Consider the following 19,440-nt stretch of genomic DNA (forward strand, 5'->3'; position numbering starts at 1 on the left):
ACGAGCGTTTAACGTTATGTCTTGATATGATCTCGTGGGGAAATATAGGTTAAAGTGAACGATAAGGAGCACCTCGAATCAGCTTTAGGATTATTGAGTGACTTCCGCTCATGCCAACCAAGTAAGTGACTCTAGTTTGGTTGGAAGAGTTGTCTTATGTATGATAACGTGTGCCCCATGACCTCTGCATGTGTCATATGCTTGAATGTTATGTTATGTTATGCTATGCTATGTGATGTTATGTATGCTATTTTTTGTGATACTAGGCTACGATAAGTTATGCTCGATAATGATATGTTACGCTATGTACTGAGATGTTATGTTATGTCATGTTACACCACAACAGGCTATGTTATACTATGATAAGTTGTGTTATGATATGATCATGTCGTTATGTACAAAAGTGATATGATAATTGGACGCTATGATGCGTAAACCTCCATAGAAAATGTCATGGAAGCTAAGCTAGGTAATGTCATGACTATAAGATATGGGGATCTCATGCATTTTTTTGTGACACGTGCATTGGGATACTTCCCAACTATGTTGTATACGGATGCGTACAATATGATATAGGATTTATGACATATGTTTCCCATGATGTATTGACGGCTCTTTCCCTCTGTGGTGTTCGGTAAAGAGCCCATTAACGAGTGTTGGTCCGACAAGCCAGACATAAGGGGTGTGCGAGCCTGCCTAGTGGACTCATACTCGCACACGTGGGTCATGTGTAAGAAGTACTACACATCGGTTAGTATAGGACATTGTTTTATTTACTAGTTTTCATTCATTGCTCTAATTTTCGTTTTTTAAATATTGTCAGCTTGATTTAAGAATTTTATTTTTAACTCATGGCATCGTTTATAAACTATTTAAAATGAATATTTTTGCATAAAAAGAGCACGTTATGCATATAGTAGCGGCTCTATTTCAATAAAAAGTAAGATCGGATCATCGTTACCTTGTGAAAAAACCAAAGGTGAGCTAGACCAACTAAGAAAGAGATGTCGTGATCGCAATTTCATGCCAATTGTACTAAAATAGAATATACGAAAAAGTTTTGGTTAAATCAACCTATTTTTTCAAGGCTTCGAATCACGAACCGCTATGTGAACTTAAAGGTGACGTAAAGTACATGAAAACTCCTACAATCAGTTTTTTCTTACATTTTTTTTATATAATTTACTCTTTTTTTTTGTAGTAGGGTGTCACAATCGTACTCTTTTGATACTGGGATAATGATTATGCAACAATGGTTCTAACCGACATATGGAAATTGAATTTTGCGAACAACCTTGCCCTAAGGTCAAGCATTGGGTCAAGTTTGGAAAAAATGTTTTAAAAAACATGAGCGAGGAAATGCGTTAAAAAATATTTGAAAAAAAAAATCAATATTCCAAGCTATAAGTGAATAAGCAACCATCGTAGTTTTGATAGCATATAATACAAATAGGAAGAATTGACAACTAGCCACATCCTTTATATCCTCTATAGTACATTTTAGACCTAACTATACAAGAAACCAAGTCAAAGGGTTTGAAACGTGGATTCAGTTATAGACATTTTAGACCTAACTATACAAGAAACCAAGTCAAAGGGTTTGAAACGTGGATTCAGTTATAGACAACACATCCTGAACAAGCATGATCGAGTCATCTGTCACGCAGCCACAGACCATACGGCTTATACAAACATGACCATGACATAGGGCACTCAAGTCGAGCCCTTGCAACCAGGACCTCTCCTTGAGTGTATTTTTTTCTTACATTTATAAGGGTGTTCTCTAAGCTACTCCTAACCCACATTCCCAAAGATTGAGCTCCACAATTTGTAGGCAAGGATTGAAATCCACACCGAAGAAGAATGAAGTTTGATTTTTTAAATTTTGGGTGGATTTTAAGATTTTTTATTTACTTTACGTTACAATTACTTATTTACTTTACGTTACCATTACATAATGGTTAATTATAGTCCTTAAGTATGAAATGCCTTTAATAGTTTCATTTTGAGGTATACAGTCATGTATGTTGTATTTGTAAGTAGACTTGAAAAATATAATAAAAGAAGTCTTTGTGCTTTTCTCTAGTCAATGGCTAAGTTTCTTTGTAATTCTATGTAGTTTAGGTTGCATGTAGAATCATTTAAGTTCGACATGATCAATTTTGCTTGTGGAGTGATTCGAATCTCAATCAAATGTTCTTGCATTGAGATATTTGATCAACAAGAATCATTCAAGCTAGACATCATCGATCTTGCTTGTAGAGTGATTCAAATCTCAAACAATGTTCTTGTCTTGAAATATTCGATCAACAAAGTAATCTGAATCTTACTTCCCTTGCAGTGATTCCTTTATCATATCACAATCCCTCCCACGGGAGAGAAAATACAAAAGAAAAGACCCAAAAAAGAGAGCAATGTAGTAATAGTAATCCTAATACTTCCTCTTGTTGATCAACTACTTTACTACCAACAAAAGCATACCCTCCCATAGATCGTATGATCTAATATACTCGGCCAGTCGCAGCATGTCGACTTCGCTACTTCCTCCATGGTTGCATCATGGCTACAAACAGCCCCTGGGTTAACTAACAATCCCGAGTTCATTCACTCGCTTATAAATATATAAAATCAAGCAGCATCTTCAATCAAAGACAAGCAAATGACGTGCCATATAGAAGCTTTGAACTGAAGAAAGCAGCCATAGAAAGAACTCTCATATATGAACTGCTGGTAAACAAAGCCAGTTCCAAATTTCAAGCCAACATCAGAGTCAATAACATCGATAAAATGAATACAAGAACCAATTTGTTTTGAATATATTGCCTCTGTACAATCAACTCAGGTGCCAGTTAACAAAACTATAATTATAGAATGACAAAGTGTTAGTACCAATATAAAATAGCCAAAAAAACATCGAACTTATTCCATATATCAATTGGATATAATAAACCATCGTGAATATAAGACCCTCCAATTAAATCCATATGGTAATGTTGGTCATTGCTACAGCTACCTACCCTTTTCAGCAATGTCAAATCCTATATGGGTTCACGTGAGATTCCGCGTTGGTTGGAGAGGAGAACGAAACATTTCTTATAAGGGTGTTGAAACCTCTCCCTAGTATACAACACTAAGAGGAAGCCCAGAAGGGAAAGCCTAAAGAGGACAATATCTCGCAGTGGGTTTAGACTGTTACAAATGGTATCAGATCCAGACACCAGGCGGTGTGCCAACGAGGACACTGGGCCCCCAGAGGGGTGGATTGTAAGATCCCACCTTGGTTGAAGAGGGGAACAAACCATTCCTTATAAGGGTGTGAAAACCTCTCCCTAGTAGACGTATTTTAAAACCTTGAGGGAAAGCCCGAAAGGGAAAGCCCAAAAAGAACAATAGCTGCTAGCGGTGGATCTGGGCCGTTACAGAACTTATCACAAGTCAGTACATGAGATTCCTATGACATGGTAAGTGTTATTGATTTATCGCTACTCAGTAGGCCTTTGAATAGATTTCATTAAATATTCAATAAATGATTTTAAAATCATCCAGCAACAAACCCTTATACCTTATAGAACTGCCTGCAAACAAGAACTTTTTCCTGTCTGCAGCCTAAATAAAACACATCCTAGAGTATGATATAAAAGGAACCTAGGCAATACATAAAGCCTGCACGAACCATAAACTATTTTTGACAACGAACTTCGACTTTCATAAGAGATAAGAGTGCACGCATAAATAAAAAGCATGCCCTATGTCACGGTCATGCTCATCCAGGGCGTGTTGTCTGTGGTTGCATGCCCATGCCATGCTGAACCCTTTATTTAATTTCATGTTGTATTATCTTACTATTTTATTTTCCGTTTGTACGACTACTCGGCGAAATCATGTCTAGGCCTATCAAACCTAAATCGCCCCAAAATGTACTATAGGAGGGTGTGACTATTGTCAACTCCTCTCCATGATTTTTGTATGATCATTTGGCAAAATCACGTCTAGGCCTGCCAGACATGAATCGCCTCAAACTGTACTACAGGGGATGCGACTAGTTGTCAAGTTCTCCCTACCCGAAAAGTTATATGCTATTTAAGTTGTTGTGTTGTCTTGTGTTTGTATGTCATATAACATTGCTTTCGATCTCTCTCAATCTTGCTTTCAAACTCTCTCTCAAAATCTCTTTGTCCCCATTTTCTAAAACCTTCTTCTCAAATTGGGGCCAGGGGCTTAAGCATACGTTGCCCGGCCATAGGCGACACGAATACAAATTGGCTTGACTCACTTGGTGTTGGAAAGTGAGTGTTGCACAATCGCAAACACCGCTGTCAATAAAAAAGTGCAATTGTGACACCCTGCTATAAGCATATCAACAAAAAAAAATCCACTACCCTTAAGCTCCCTATCATCTAAAAGTGCTAAAGTAAAAGAGCCTAGAGCATAGCATTAAACTGTATAAAAAAGTCCATACCTCTGAACACTGCCTAAGAACTTTTTTTCATTCTCTATAACTAGGTATCGTAGGCTCGTTCCACGTTAGGCTCATGATCCACCTTTGGGAGCCTTGTCCAACTCAAGACCATCTCGAAAAGACAAGACAATGATTATCATAGCTAAATTTTATTCTTAGTATTATCCTCTGACTGATACTCATGTTCAGCCAAAATCTTCTCACGTTGGCTCCACCAAAGCTCCATAGAGGTTCATATCATCTGTCAATATTAGAAACCGCATAAAAAAAATCCATGGCTATAGTACTAATGTGGACTTGTTAGCTCCTCAACCAATTTTTCACAAAAACACTAACATAATCCAAATCAAGACAGCAAAAACAACATTAAAGTGAACGGTAGACTCACGGCTAAACGTAACGAGCAAACAACATTTCTATTCATAAATGATAAAGATGGTCAAGCCCTTGTAAAGCATTTTACACAAGCTCAGATCAGCACATAAATGTAACAACAATCTCTGCAGAAAACTATAAACAAATGAACAACTGCATACCTAAAATTACATGCCAGACAGTTTCAATGGTTGATCCCTGTGGCTGCCATGAAAAAATTGTTAGGAGCAACCCGAATTTTGACTAACCTGAAAGGCCATATGATATACATCTGACATCCACTCTACACACGAGGCTGTAACTGGCTGTAAAATTCAGTGAAGTCAAGGCGGAATAGGAGAAACTTCAAATCAACATGCTGTTGCAAAGGCAGCTGAGAAATGAATCCCTCAAGTAATGAAGAATACTCTTTAGCTAATGCAGCTAGATCTTGTTCAACATTCCGAAGAAATTCACGAGCACGTTGCGTTAGAGCCTTCTTGCCATCAGCTAACCATGATGCTGTTTCTAAAGATTTTTCTGTTGAACGGATATTTGTACTCTTGCCTCTGGAGGGTAAAGATGATTCTATTGTTCTACATAACAACAAGAGACATACTAAATCCAAGAAGAAAGGAATAGCACACAGAGAAGCATTAAGATAAATAAATCAAAATATAATATTACCTGCATTGTAATTCATGTATTCCCTCGTACAACCTGTCCGCATTACTTCGAAATCGCAATATTAGATCAAACAAAACAAAAAGTGACTTGCAAAGTGGCTGAGATTGTTCTCCAAGAAGAGATTTCTCAAATATTGAATGAAGATACTTTTCATGAGCCACAAGTAAATCATCCAAATCCATTGCCGCTTCCATTTCGTTTGAGAAATCCGACCACGATACCTCCAAGACTTCAAACATTATGTAGTATTGCAAGTTCGAGACAAAATGATTCATCTCAACCCAAAGGACCTGACATCGCCTCAATGTTGAGAGTAATTGCAGCTTAACCCCATGGTGCAGCTTAGTCAATGAACAGGACGTGATGCAGTTTGGTTTCATCGTCTTCCAAGTACCTATAAGTGCATGCTCAACACGTCTAAGCTTCCAAAGGAAATTAAAGATCCTTAAATACTTCGACATGACAGACTCTGTAAATACAGTATCTAGTGGAACTCTTGCCTCATATTCCAAAGAGAATACATCCCAACCCCTATCTCCAGTTCCATGAGGCATCATCTTAACCTTTAATCTATCCAAGATGTCGGGATCGTCATACTGAGCATTAGAGGAGCGAATTGCAGTTTCGAGGAGACCAGATAACTTAAACAAGCTAATAGAATTAGCAGGTTCAGAAAGCTCAGGCCCAACAATATCCATCAAATATTGGACAAAATCTCCTTGTCCTAATAGTAAATAGCGCTTGATTGCTAGACAGTGGTCTTTGAACTTATACCGCTTGTGCATTACGTCCAACAAGTGTTTGTCTATTCTTTTTGCTGCTCCATCAACCAAAGATTCAAGGGCGTCGGTTTCACCGTATCCAAGACTTCCCCTTTTGGTTGTAGTCCCAGCCGCTACTGCTGCTTCTGTTGCAGCATCAGCCCATCCCATGTCCTCACAACAAACACGAAGGAAATTAATCGATTTCCCAGTCCTCAAAATACGTTGGGCTAGAGACTGCGAAATAAACGATGGAAGCATGCCAGAATGAAGCCTATAACCTTCCCTCCAGAGAGATTCAGCTTTCACTTGTTGACCAACAACAAAAAACTCAGAAAAAATGTCTTCCAGCTCCCCTTCTAATACCCAGCTCCTTACCATCTCAAAAAGTGGAGAGCATACACGCCGCAACAAACGCCTCATGAATTCAAGCACCAAGGGGTCACCATGCTGAGCATGTAAATGAATGGCCCCAGCCATTGCCCCACCCTTCAGGACCCGACACTTGTCCACCAATACAGCCATCAACCTCATTTTCACCATTGGCTCTGCGAACCAGACTGCCAATCTCCTTAGAGACAGATAGTTTCCTGAACTTGCTGCCTCCGAAACCAAAGGTATCGGATTCATCGACTGAGCTTCGACAACTGCCAACAGTTTATAGTATTCTGAAAGCTCATCCTGTAATGCAGCACAAAAGGCATGTCCAACAGTTCCAACATCTTCGGCTGGAAAACGTTCCATATTCTCTGAGATATAACCTTTAACCTTCCTAAACAGCCACCCAATTTCACAGAGCTTGCGAACCATTGTCCTAGTTGCCCTGGGAGCCTTAACGATATTGGATAAAACATACCCATCAGCATTGTTGTCAAATTTCACATACTTTCCATCAATTCCTTGACAAGCATACAACACATCCCTCACCAAAACCTCTTCAGACACTTCATTTTCCTCCTTTAACAAATTAGCAAACTCCTTAAAAGCAACATCGCGAAGATTCTCAGGGTCTTTCGCAACAAGCAAAACCCCCTTCTGCCACTCCTTCTCCGCCCCACTAGATTTCTTTCCCAACACAGGATCACTCGCCACTAAATTAGGCAAAAGCACTGAAGATTCAAACTGGGTCTGTCTACATTTCCGATCCTCCGCCACAATTTTGAGCAAATAAAGCACAGCCCACTTATTATTCACACTCCCAGGGCCAGTTTTAGACGCAAATTTAGTGTAAAGATCAGCAAAAGTGAGTGCCTGAGAAGACTTACCCTCAGTGGCGAGGCGGCGCTTGATGGACTCAGCAATGGCGGCAGCATCAGGAGCAATGGAGGGAGTCATTCGACTAGTAAGAATGCGAATCGCATAGCGAAGGGACTTTTGGAAATCGGAAGAGGTAGGGCTGGAATTGGAGGTGGGATTGTGGGAAAGAAGACGAAGAACAAGATCCTTGATGAGATCAAGAACCTTACTGGGGTCGTCTTCTTCCATTTTAGAGGGAGAAATGGAGAGGGTGTGGGAGAAAACGAGAGATTCAGAGAAGAAGAGAGGGGAAAGGCATGTGTAATAATCGAAGATCAATCAAATGAGTGTATGTATGGGTCTTTTTGATTTTGTTCGTGGGCGCGGATTTCAGCTCTCCCGTTTTTCTTCACACGGAGATTATTTTAAATCTAAAATGCATTACTTTCACTTTTTTTCTTTTTTTTTTTTTAATTAATAAAAAGATTATTTCTAATTTTTTTAAAAAATTAATAAATTATTAACAATTTATTTTTAAAATAAATTATAAGTCGTCCTCCCTCCTGGGTGCAACTGATACTAACTCAATAACGAACCCACTATGGGTGACTACTGAGACTTATGTACTAAACAGATCCTAACCTCTTTTTGTTAGTTCACGAATAAAGGTTGCACCCCGTAATCATTCCTACAAGGTACCTAGTCGATGATGCTGTACAATGTTCTAGATTACATACATTGAAATGGAACTTATTGGAAAAGAACCCAAGAAAGCAAATGGAACCTACAACTATGATATGATATCATATTACGTAAGACAGTGGTTCATAAGATAAAACCACCATAACAGACACTCTAGAGTACATAGCCGGAACAAAATCAACCTAGGCATGTTATGAAACTCATAAACATGTTAAGACTACCAAAACTCTCAAACATGCAAGTGGAAGCTATCATGATAATTGGTCGATTAGGCTTTTAAATATGGTTTCGATTAGACTTTTAAATATGGTTTCGAATCATATGTCACACGTCTTAACTTAATTTAATCCTCATAATTTAAACACGGTTGATGGAATTGAAGCTAAGCTCAAACTACACGACACTGGATTGAAACGTATCTCGAACTATAAATACATAAAAGCTTTTTTGATTCATTTTGTAGGTTACATTTTTTATATTAGCTTGGAAGTTTCTCCTAAGAGCTTTTTCATCACTTGGAGAACTTGTTTTACCTGTACAATGATACATTTACCTAAACACCACAAGAGCTTAGCTTAGGCCCTTGCTCCTGCTCTCATTCTTCTTTCCATATTCGACCCGTGATTCTCAGTTTCAGCTCTCGTCTTTCTCCCCCCGAAAAATACAGTGCCAGGTTTCTTTGAATGATGAGACCGTCTTGACTGTCACGAACTTTTCGGTGACTGTCACGGATGCCTCTCGGAATTCCTTGCCATATCAGTTTACGCCCGTTGTGACCCACCTCCAAACTGTAGCTGAACTTCTTTGCTTCGTTATCTTCGCCCATGAATCGTAAGAACGCCATGTAAACAGGCGCTGTTCCTAGCTGGAACGCCTCGAAATGCAAGCAGAACTGTCTTCCAAAGCAGTTGAAAACCTGCCATTGCAAACTACTATAAGATATTCCAATGCTCAAAGATGGAAGACAACCCGGTTTTTCAGACCTTTAGCTAGAAATTATCATCGTACAGATTACACGGTTTATCGAAATATATATTTATATATACTCACGGGACGACCTTTTAACTATACATTTGATTTTCAAGAAAACTTGTATATATGGCTTACATAGTTAAGTTATGTGAAGCGAAGCATGGTGAGAAAGTATACTAATACTATATAGAGCAAGCACCTACCGTTAGCATCCATGTGGCGTTTTCAACTTCGTGTGGATTTGATTTCACATAGCGATGATTGAAGGTACACCCGTCGTGCATGTCAACCTTGTGATCATCTTTGAGATGTGCAACAAGAGACGGGATGTCGCCCGTGACCGAGCACTCGGATCCAGCATAAGGGCAGTTGTAAGGACGGAATCGACAGTGTTGCTCATGCTTAAGCTTACTGTAGTAAGGAAAAATATCTTGGCAACCCAAATTCTGGTATCTGCAGGGGATTTCCAGCGACTCAGCTACCTTCTCCAATGCCAAGCACCTTATGTTTCCGAGTTCATGACGACAGGTCGGGCAGCAGTTGCTAACTCTGATCTTGCAGTTTGAGCACAACGTGTGGCCATTCGGGCACTAAAGTTCAAAAGCCAGTCAAGAAAGTCCGAAACAAAGCAGAAGCGGAAAAATATATAACACCTCCACGACGTAAAGATTCAAGAATAAAGAGATGTTCTAAGTCTTCAATACAACCTTAATATTAAGAAAAGAACTAAAGAACCAGTAATATGGAGAATTCGCCACAGTACAGAGTCCAAATCAACCTTCGAATCAAGAATTAAGCAATTAAGCCATACAGAAAAAGTACTTTTTTCGACGCTGAAAGCACTCCGAACACTCCCAAGCATAGCTTAAATTATAATGAGAAGTACAAGAGAAAAAACAGGATATGAAGTACATACCTGGTAAATTGGAGGGTACATCAGATTTGTGCAGACAGGGCACTCGAGCAGTTCTTGCACGCCATTGGTTGAATAAACTCCAAGCTTCCCACTCGAACCAAGTAGGACTTTTGAAGATGTAGAATTATTCTCTGATTTAGACATTGCTATGTCTTGCCCTGAAACTGAAGGATGAGAATCAACTACTTCTTTGCAGGTACTGCTTCCTGGAGCCATGGCCATTTAAACTTTAATGGAGTTCTTTAAGCTATTATTGGAAATGCTTCACCATATGGCAGCCATCACTCATCAATGAGTTCAATCCTATTAAACCAGACAAAAAAAAAGAAAAGGGCATGTCAGTGAACATATTAGACGAAAGGTTTCGTGTTGTTCGGAGATTTGTTGGTATAATTTGAACGAAAGTCGGGTGATAACGAAAACTAAACATGATCAACAATGCTTAATAACATACAGGACTTAGCAACACCCTCATTTTCTTATAATCTGAACTGGAACAACACATATATGCTTACTGGCCATTTGCTAGATTCTTTAGTAACCGATATTGGTCGCTAGCTCATGGTTAGATTTATATAACATTGAGTTAACAGAATTCGAGCGTATGTTTGGTACTTGAAGTTTCGTATTCCAAGCTATAAGTTCGCTAATCCTACAAACTACACAAACTCAAGGTTTAAAACCCACCTTTTCTACTACATGTGAAGTTTGTATATTATTAATCTTAAACAAACATATATTACACAAACCTCGAGATTTTACAAACCGTTCCATTGAATAGTCCAAGCATGTAAACTCGTACTACCGAACCTAAACCTAACAAGGCTAGCTTAAAGTTGGATTGTACCAAGGCATGTGCACGTCCAGGCATTCATTGACAAAGAAGCTTCAAAATACTGAAAGATCAACTTCAAAATTTATTTAGTTTGATGAACTCTTTACTTGAAAAACCTTGATGAAATAAATATAAAGCAATCTAGATTCCTTCCAAACCCAAAGCAATAGTGAAATCCCAAATAACACGGTGCTCGCTCAATGCTACGGTTTGTCGAATATCAACTTGGAAATCATCTCTGGGGACCTAAGTTATTCTTTATGCTTTCTCCATACCCAAATAAATGTAAACAAGATTTTTCTCTTCTGTCCCTCTATCCCCAAACTGCCACCATCACCAGAATCATTAATTTTCTGAATAAGCCAAGACAAAGGAGGGGCAATCTTAAATTCAAAATTTTATTAAGAAAAGATTTCAACCTTTTCCACTCATTTTCCCCTCTTTAATTTTTAGAATTGAGAGAGTGTACATTAACAAAAGAGGAAATCGACTCTATCTAATAAGGGCGTATTAGAGCGCGTTAGCGCTTTTGAAAGATTGCAGGGTATTGAAGCTTGACTAAGAATCTCGAAAGGTCTCAACCTAGGTTAGGGGCAGGAGTGCCAGCTTTTCTTTCTTTGAAGCCAACTAAAAAATGGATGCGCGCTAGTAGCGCGGCTCGCTTCCCTTTTGTTAGGAGTAGGTGCTTCCCCTTAGTTGGGTTGGGGGAAGGAAGAGGGCATTTGCTATCGCGAAGGATTCAATCCAATCCTTCCACAGGTTGCATACACAACCCGTTATAATCAAAGTTTAGCAAAAGATGTCTAATCATGAACACAAAACGAAACATCCTACACTAACTTAACTCGATTATTTTGTTTTGGAAGAGAAATAGAAAAGGAAAAGTAACAAAGCATGAACGCTAACATAGTCTTACAAAAAAGCTTCAGTTCATATCAAATGCTTTAAAATTGTGGAGATAAATCACTTAATGAAATCATAGGCTCATTTGAATCCATCAGAACAACCCTATTTCAGTCAAATTTCAAAAACCATGTGATTAAATCAAACTTCATCCACCGAAAGCCCTAAAAAATGGACTGAAATCGCAGCACGAATGCAAAACCCTGTTCTTCCTCTTTTACAAATTACAAATTGATAAACCATTTCTGAATTAGAAAATCAATATTCAACAACGAAACAACATTTGCACGAAACCTAAGGAACGGAACAAAACAAGACCTCATTCACAAGTCTCCAGAAAGAAAAACAGAACCCCACAAAAACCAAGAACAATAACAGAAGAAAATCTTACAAAAAAAACAAAAAAAATCCATATCCCTAGTTGAGAATTCCGAGTCAAATTGCAGAAACAGACGATCAATTCAAATGATAAATTCCGGGGGTGACTCAAAAGTGGCAAAATCAATACGAACGTTAAAAACAAATCCAGAAATGGAATTGAAGAAATGGATTAAAAGAAAAGAAAACTAACCAACCTCAATCCGACGGGGACCAGAACTGGGATTAGCCCATACCTCATCGGCTTTGGAATTCGAACAAAAAGTTAAAACGATTAATGATTGATTATCGATGAATCGTTGGAATTGTGCAATTGCTTTCACCACCGCTGCGGGACCGCCATTATAATTTTCTCCTCTCTCTCTCGCTTTAATTTCTCTTTGGCTTTTTACTTATTTTTTCTTTTGTTTCTTTTGGAGATAAACTCTGTTGCTCAAAACGAGGGAGGGAAGCGACAGCTTTCGAACAGACAAGGAAAATATGAGAAATGATGAACCGAAACCAACGAGTAAGGTTTTATAAATTGGGTTGAAATTAAGGGAGTTTCTCCGTCGGTCTTAGGGTCGACTTATAACACTTTTAGACCTAATTTAATTGTTCGGGTTCTAAATTTTTTAGATTAGTGAAACTAATCATGCCTTTACGCGTGTTTGGAAACATACGCCGACTGTTGAGCCACTCTGGCTCAGCCACACCACTTGAGGAGCGAGTCATACACTTTTAGACCTAATTTAATTGTTCGGGTCGTAAATCTTTTAGATTAGTGAAACTAATCATGCCTTTACACGTGTCTAGAAACATACGCCGACTGCTGAGCCACTCTGGCTCAGCCACACCACCCGAGGTGCAAGCCACACACTTTTATACCTAATTTAATTGTTCGGGTTGTAAATTTTTTAGATTAGTGAAATTAATCATACCTTTACGCGTGTTTGGAAACATAGGCTGACTGCTAAGCCACTCTGGCTCAGTGGCACTACCCAAGGTGCTAGCCACACACTTTTAGACTTAATTTAATTGTTCCAGTCGTAAATTTTTTAGATAAGTGAAACTAAACTAATCATGTCCTTACGCGTGTCTAGAAACATGGGCAAATTGCTAAGTCCCTCTAAACTAATCATGTCCTTACGCGTGTCTAGAAACATGGGCAAACTGCTAAGTCCCTCTAGCTCAACCGCACCACTCAAGGTGCGAGCCACTCTAGAAACAAACTATTACAACGAGTGGCTGGAGCGGTAGGAAGTCGAAGACCAAAATTATATTAATCCAAACCACTTTTATTTCATAACCAAATTCAACCTGACCCAATTATAAATTTATAAGTTTTTTTTTTATTTGGTTGGTTCAAGTCCTTTATTCAAATTCTTAATATTAGAAAATATCTATTTATTTATTTTCAAACGGGTAATATTCATTAAAAAATATATATATATATATATATATCAAGGGCACTTTTTTTTTTACTATTTTTAAAAAATAATAAATATTAATTAAAATTTAAAATTTAAAGATATTTTTTAAATACTTTAAAATTAACTATAATTTTAAAATAGAGAGAGTATTTTTATTAATTTAGCCTTTAAATTCATAGATTTAAAGTCTTCAAAATTCATTATTTTAATTACGTAGGTAATTTAAATTTATGATTCGTAAGTAGAGATATCGATATCTGACCAATAGAGCTAACCGACATTACGTTAATAAAATAGTCGAGACACGTTTATAAAGTAGTCGAGATAGGGAAGAGGAGAGGACGGTATGGAAAAATATGGTGTTAAAAAGAGAAATTAATTATAATAAATAAACAAAAATTAAAATTAAAGGGTTTATGTTTGGACAATGGTTTAACTTGATGGTACCATTTGAAGCAGCTTCTCAGCCTGATCTGGAAACAGGGTTATGAACAAATATGCACCTACCAAATTCATTCAAATAACTGTTAGTATGCATACCACGTAACCGTTCCCAAGCTTTCAATTTTGTGTCTAATAAAAACATGCTTAATTGATCATTAACGTTTTAATTTAGTGTCGACTAAATCTAGAGGTGTACACGAGGTGCATTAAGGAAATTTTTTGGACCAGCTCGAAATTTCAGATTGGTTAGTTTGGTGACTTGAGCAACTCGAATACCGTGCACAACTCAACCTGCCCATTTAGGTGGGTTGGATTGTCAGTTTTATAATACATCTTACATTAACAAGTCACGACGCATTACTAACATCGGTTACAAACGTCAAATATTCTTAATCTTCATAATAATCTTAAAGGTACGATAGGGTTAGATTGGGTTGTAATCCCATTTTCGAGATCCGTCAACCCACAAACTGATCTAAATTTTTGGTTTTTTTTTTAAATTCAACCCAACCCAATCCAAATCGGAAGAAAATCTAACCCAACCTAACTTTTATGGTCTAGATTGAGTAGTCTAGGTTAGTCGGATTCTCAGATCATATGAACACCTTAGCTAAATCGAAAAAACACCCAAACATAGAGACTTAAAAAAAGAGGATGGTATAGAGTTGAGAAAGCTTACAGATAAGAACAGTTCCTAGTACAGCTGAAATCTTGCCTTGGATTTGCACCAAACCAGCTTTGCCAGCATCTTGTAACTCACCCGAACCAACCGACTCAAATGTGCCTATCGTAGCGTACAAAAGAACAAAAAACGTGAATTCTATCAAAATTTGATGAGTTGATCTGCCTACACGTCTTTACTTTTATTGAGATTTACTCCTCGTATTGTTTAACATAAAACAATTCTTTGTCGAGTCATTTTCATGACTCAATAGATCATTTAATAAGTCAACGGTTTTTTTCGGTGTTCTATAATACGACTAACGAACATGAAAACTAATCGATTACGATAAATTAGATGAAAAATTTAACCTGGTTTTACTGATTGGAGTCCTGATGTTATACAAGCTATGTTTTCAAAACCAGCTTTCTCTAACTTGTCAGCAGCAGCAGCGGACCTATTTACCAATCAAAACAAACACATTATAACTATTGTCATTCTCAAACACGTCACTATCTATTCACGACGTTTAAAAGTATAGAGATTAAAATGAAACGAGCCCGATCAAAATAATACTTTAACCGTTTTCTTTCTTTCCTTTCTTCTTGACAATTCAAACGCTTCTTCGGCCGCTCCAAATCCACAAGAAAACTTTAATTTTATTATGTTTACAATAAAGAAATTTGAACTCATGACACCAGAAGATATGTAACGGCCCAAGCCCACCGCTAGCAGATATTGTCCTCTTTGGACTTTCCCTTCCGGGCTTCCCCTCAAGGTTTTAAAACACGTCTGTTAGGGAGAGGTTTCCACACCCTTATAAAAAATGTTTCGTTCTCCTCCCTAACCGATGTGGGATCTTACAATCCACCCTCTTCAGGGCCCAGCGTCCTCGCTGGCACTCGTTCCCTTCTCCAATCGATGTGGTACCCCCCAATCCACTCCCTTTGGGGCCAGCGTCCTTGCTAGCACATCGCCTTGTGTCCATTCCCTTCTGAACTCAGTCTCCTCGCTGACACATCGTCCGGTGTTTGGCTCTGATACCATTTGTAATGGCTCAAGCCCACCGCTAGCAGATATTGTCCTCTTTCGACTTTCCCTTCCAGGCTTTCCCTCAAGGTTTTAAAACACGTCTGCTAGGGAGAGATTTCCACACTCTTATAAAAATATTTAGTTCTCCTCCCTAACCAAAGTAGGATCTTACAATCCACCCTCTTCAGGGCTCAGCGTCCTCGCTGACACTCGTTCCCTTCTCCAATCGATGTGGGACCCCCCAATGCACCCCCTTTGGGGCTAGCATCCTTGCTAGCACATCGCCTCGTGTCCACTCCCTTCCGAACTCAGCCTCCTCGCTGACACATCGTCCGGGGTCTGGCTCTGATACCATTTGTAATGGCCCAAGCCCATCGCTAGCAGATATTGTCCTCTTTCAGCTTTCCCTTCCGAGATTCCCCTCAAGGTTTTAAAACGCGTCTCCTAGCGAGAGGTTTCCACACTCTTATAAAGAATGTTTCATTCTCCTTCCCAACCGATGTGGGATCTCACAAGATATCTATAAATATCCGAAGTACTTTTATGCTAAACCGTAAACCGTACCTTGGTGTTTGAGAAATCTTTAATGGATCGATTGTTCTAAAAAGTAATTTAGTGTTGATTTGAACCTAACTTAATTGATCAACATATCACTTAACAAAATCACTCTCATTCCACATTAACCATACCATAACTCAACATTATACTAACAAAGAAAGCTTACCTTAATCCTTCCTGACAAACTAGCAATAGCTTGGTTTGAGGAGAAAACTGGGCTTTAACAGACTGCACAAACTCAGGGTTGGGTTTTGTAAATGGCAATCCAAAGAAGAGACCAGAAAAATTGTTGTGCACTGTTCTTTTGATAATAGTTCCTGCACAGCACAGAATTCAAATCTCATACATTCAAAGTAAACACATCTAATAACAAAATATGTAGGGAAGCAGAAGGTTTTACCAAGATCATTGTCTTCGTTTTGAATGAAAAGCGGGACATGGTAACACGATTTAATGTGAGCTCGATCGAACTGTGATTTGTCCCGAACATCAACGATTACATATCCATCATCTGCAGTTAGTTTTTTGGCTTCTTCAACATTGACAAAATTTATTTCAGCTCTAATTCCAAGTTTTCTCTGAAGAACTTGTTTCCCTGGATAGGTTCTTCTATGAGGAACAGTCCTTATGGAAAGCCAGGACGTCCTTAGTTTGCTGGAGGAAACATAGACTTAATCCCTTTATTTCATATGAACAAAAAAGAGTGTAAATTGTTTTCATTTGACATAAAAGAATCATCTTAGCATTCAAAACAGCCGAGGTTAGAATATATCATCACAACAAGAATTGTAATAGCTTAAGCCCACCGCTAGTAGATATTGTCCGCTTTATCCTGTTACGTATCGCCCTTAGCCTCACGGTTTGAAAACGAATCTACTAGGGAGAGGTTTCCACATCCATATAAGAAATGTTTCGTTTCCCTCTCCAACCGAAGTGGTGTTTTACAATCCACTCCCACTTGGGGTCCCAGCGTCCTCACCGGCACACCGCCTGGTGTCTGATTCTGATACCATTTGTAATAGCTCAAACCCACCACTAACGGATATTGTCTGCTTTGGCCAGTTACGTATCGCTGTTAGCCTCACGGCTTCAAATCCCGTCTACTAGGGAGAGGTTTCCACACCCTTGTAAGGAATATTTCGTTTCCCTCTCCAATTTGGCACCAAGACACAAAGTTCAAAAGTTAGTAGTACTTAAACTCATCATTCAAAACTTTTTGATAGTCAAAGTGCTGCCAAAAGCACTCAGACGAACTAGACATAGCCCTCATCCTAATCTTATTATGTAACTAAAACAGTAAATGCTTGAACAAATTGGCAGTGGACTTCCATTTTCTTCCAATAAAACAACCAAAGTCATACAAACAGAGAAACCCTGGAAATCAGAATGGTAAGAACAAATGAAAATGATGTCTCACAGACTGTCTCAAATCTGGTTTTCAAGAGGCCAAATCGAATGGAGATTATAACGAAGAAAAGGGCAAATCTAAGTTGGAACAATGTTGGATTAAAGGGTTCAGAAGAGGAAGAAAAGTTCACCTTCTTGCAGGAAGCGTTGAACAGCAAGGCCCAATGGCTGCCATTGTATGAGATAGCGACGATGAATTAATCACTTGCTTCAGCCTTCTCTGTCTCTCTCGATTCTCATTTAATCGCTTCTTTCTGCTTCTCATAATTTTGGATCAATAGCTTAGATTCCGGTTGCTTGCGATTTTCTCCGCTGCAATGGGTTTTTGACACGTGTCAATGAGCTGGACGGATAGTATCCCAATCTCCAGGGATTGATGCCATGTGGGATTCTTGGACACGTGGGATTATTATTTCAAATTATTAATTTAACTACTTAATTTTAATTTCATTTTCATTTATAAGATAATAATAAATTTATATAAACTTTTAATTGTAAATAATTAGTAAATAATTAAAATAAAGGATTAATATAATTCAAAAATCAAATATTATGTACGGTGAAATAAATTGTTGTAAATGGGATAATCTTATAAATGTTATGTAATTATATAAATTATTAATAAAACAAAAAAACACTTATATAACAGGTATAATATAATTATTGAATGTTTAATTATTTTTAATTAATTATAGTTTTTTATTATTAATTATAAATCTAATTTAAAATTTAAAATTATGATATATTATTTATGAATGAGCTAAACAAAATTATTCGCAATAAATAATTTATTGATTAAATAATTAGTTATAATTATTGAAGACCAATTTTTTACTAATGCAAGTTAACTAATCATAATTAGCTAATTAATTACACTTAAGATGTATCTTAGCTAACTAATTAGTAATTTTAGTAAATAAGTAACTTTATTAATTTAATAAACATTTTGGAATCACTATGGCATGTATGTCATAACTACTATATGCGAAACTTCGTAAAAACAATTTGTTTTACATCATATCATAATACAAGAAATAACATGTAGATAAGCAACATAGTACGTGTTAGTCATCATACAATTCGTTTAACTTGGAACCCCTTCTCTTTTCTTTATTTCTTTGTTCTTCATATTCTCCAAATTAGTGCGGGCTAGGGAAAGTATGATATCGAGATAGAGAAATAAGATGTATCAGTTGAAATGATGAAAATTGAGGATTACAGGAAAAATGAGAACAAAATCGGGAGAAAATGAAAAACTTTTTCTTTTTTGTTGCAATATATACATCTAAAGGAAATCTTTGTGCCCCGAAGTACCATATACTTGGAATAACTCGTAGTACTTCTCCATCAACTCGTAGTACCCTTTAATTTTTTTTCTATAGCTCATCACGGATCATTACATTATATTTTTGTCTCGCATCATTTTGGTTAAGGATTAACATGACACTTTTGACTGTAAATACACAATTAAAACCGGCATATTTACCATCTACTCCTGCACATTAATTTTACTAATCACTATCACATAAATAGTCAGGGTATTTACTTTTTTCAATTAAATATTTGTTTCAATCAAATTAAATGAGACAAATTACCAACCTGGATTGATCACTTATACAAATTACCACAAATTAAATGAGACAAATCTCCACAAAACAACAAGTATAGATTGATCACTTACCATATTCGTCTTTCTCTTTCTGCTATATCTTCTTCCAGCTCA

At 37.6% G+C, this 19,440-nt stretch overlaps 3 protein-coding genes across 6 annotated transcripts; all 3 read right to left on the bottom strand.

Annotated features, from left to right (window-relative positions):
• Positions 1-2,388: 2,388 nt before the first annotated feature.
• On the bottom strand, positions 2,389-7,883 carry LOC111803395 (gamma-tubulin complex component 3). Of its 2 annotated transcripts, XR_015422667.1 has the most exons (3): positions 5,501-7,883; positions 4,996-5,409; positions 2,389-2,576 (listed from the first exon to the last, which is right to left on the bottom strand). XR_015422667.1 is itself a non-coding variant. In XM_023687770.2 (2 exons), exons 1-2 carry the CDS (start codon positions 7,744-7,746, stop codon positions 5,118-5,120), a joined length of 2,538 nt encoding a protein of 845 aa, XP_023543538.2. In that variant the 5' UTR covers positions 7,747-7,883; the 3' UTR covers positions 4,857-5,117. The 2 variants fall into 2 exon arrangements, 1 of the variants encoding a protein (XP_023543538.2); XM_023687770.2 differs by lacking the exon at positions 2,389-2,576 and having other exon boundaries at positions 4,857-5,409.
• A 722-nt stretch (positions 7,884-8,605) lies between these two features.
• Positions 8,606-12,655, bottom strand: LOC111803422 (E3 ubiquitin-protein ligase SINAT2). 3 transcript variants are annotated; one of them, XM_023687817.2, is made up of 4 exons: positions 12,401-12,655; positions 10,088-10,390; positions 9,375-9,761; positions 8,606-9,115 (listed from the first exon to the last, which is right to left on the bottom strand). In XM_023687817.2, the coding sequence occupies exons 2-4, from the start codon at positions 10,307-10,309 to the stop codon at positions 8,795-8,797; spliced, it is 930 nt and encodes a 309-aa protein (XP_023543585.2). In that variant the 5' UTR covers positions 10,310-10,390; positions 12,401-12,655; the 3' UTR covers positions 8,606-8,794. The 3 variants fall into 3 exon arrangements, with proteins under 3 accessions (XP_023543585.2, XP_023543586.2, XP_023543587.2); XM_023687818.2 differs by lacking the exon at positions 12,401-12,655 and adding an exon at positions 12,217-12,375; XM_023687819.2 differs by lacking the exon at positions 12,401-12,655 and adding an exon at positions 11,505-11,529.
• Positions 12,656-13,972: 1,317 nt separating this feature from the next.
• LOC111803428 (Rhodanese/Cell cycle control phosphatase superfamily protein) lies at positions 13,973-18,003 on the bottom strand. Its single transcript, XM_023687826.2, has 6 exons — positions 17,849-18,003; positions 16,711-16,964; positions 16,477-16,627; positions 15,092-15,177; positions 14,739-14,843; positions 13,973-14,118 (listed from the first exon to the last, which is right to left on the bottom strand). The coding sequence occupies exons 1-6, from the start codon at positions 17,980-17,982 to the stop codon at positions 14,048-14,050; spliced, it is 801 nt and encodes a 266-aa protein (XP_023543594.2). The 5' UTR covers positions 17,983-18,003; the 3' UTR covers positions 13,973-14,047.
• Between the last annotated feature and the right edge of the window lie 1,437 nt (positions 18,004-19,440).

The sequence above is a fragment of the Cucurbita pepo genome, chromosome 10, assembly GCF_057944985.1.
Source record: "Cucurbita pepo subsp. pepo isolate OVF chromosome 10, ASM5794498v1, whole genome shotgun sequence".
NCBI classification, from domain to species: Eukaryota; Viridiplantae; Streptophyta; class Magnoliopsida; order Cucurbitales; family Cucurbitaceae; genus Cucurbita; species Cucurbita pepo.

What these genes read in the sequence shown, in the direction of transcription:
- LOC111803422 (XM_023687817.2), bottom strand. Translation starts at nt 10,309, where the DNA reads ATGGCCATGGCTCCAGGAAGCAGTACCTGCAAAGAAGTAGTTGATTCT. An exon ending in TGTACCCTCCAATTTACCAG is followed by an intron (nt 9,762 to 10,087) that starts GTATGTACTTCA and finishes TTTGAACTTTAG; the next exon opens with TGCCCGAATGGCCACACGTT. An exon ending in ACGCCACATGGATGCTAACG is followed by an intron (nt 9,116 to 9,374) that starts GTAGGTGCTTGC and finishes TTGCAATGGCAG; the next exon opens with GTTTTCAACTGCTTTGGAAG.
- LOC111803428 (XM_023687826.2), bottom strand. Translation starts at nt 17,982, where the DNA reads ATGAGAAGCAGAAAGAAGCGATTAAATGAGAATCGAGAGAGACAGAGA. An exon ending in TCAACGCTTCCTGCAAGAAG is followed by an intron (nt 16,965 to 17,848) that starts GTGAACTTTTCT and finishes TGTTTCCTCCAG; the next exon opens with CAAACTAAGGACGTCCTGGC. An exon ending in AAACGAAGACAATGATCTTG is followed by an intron (nt 16,628 to 16,710) that starts GTAAAACCTTCT and finishes TGTGCTGTGCAG; the next exon opens with GAACTATTATCAAAAGAACA.
- LOC111803395 (XM_023687770.2), bottom strand. Translation starts at nt 7,746, where the DNA reads ATGGAAGAAGACGACCCCAGTAAGGTTCTTGATCTCATCAAGGATCTT. An exon ending in ATACATGAATTACAATGCAG is followed by an intron (nt 5,410 to 5,500) that starts GTAATATTATAT and finishes GTTGTTATGTAG; the next exon opens with AACAATAGAATCATCTTTAC.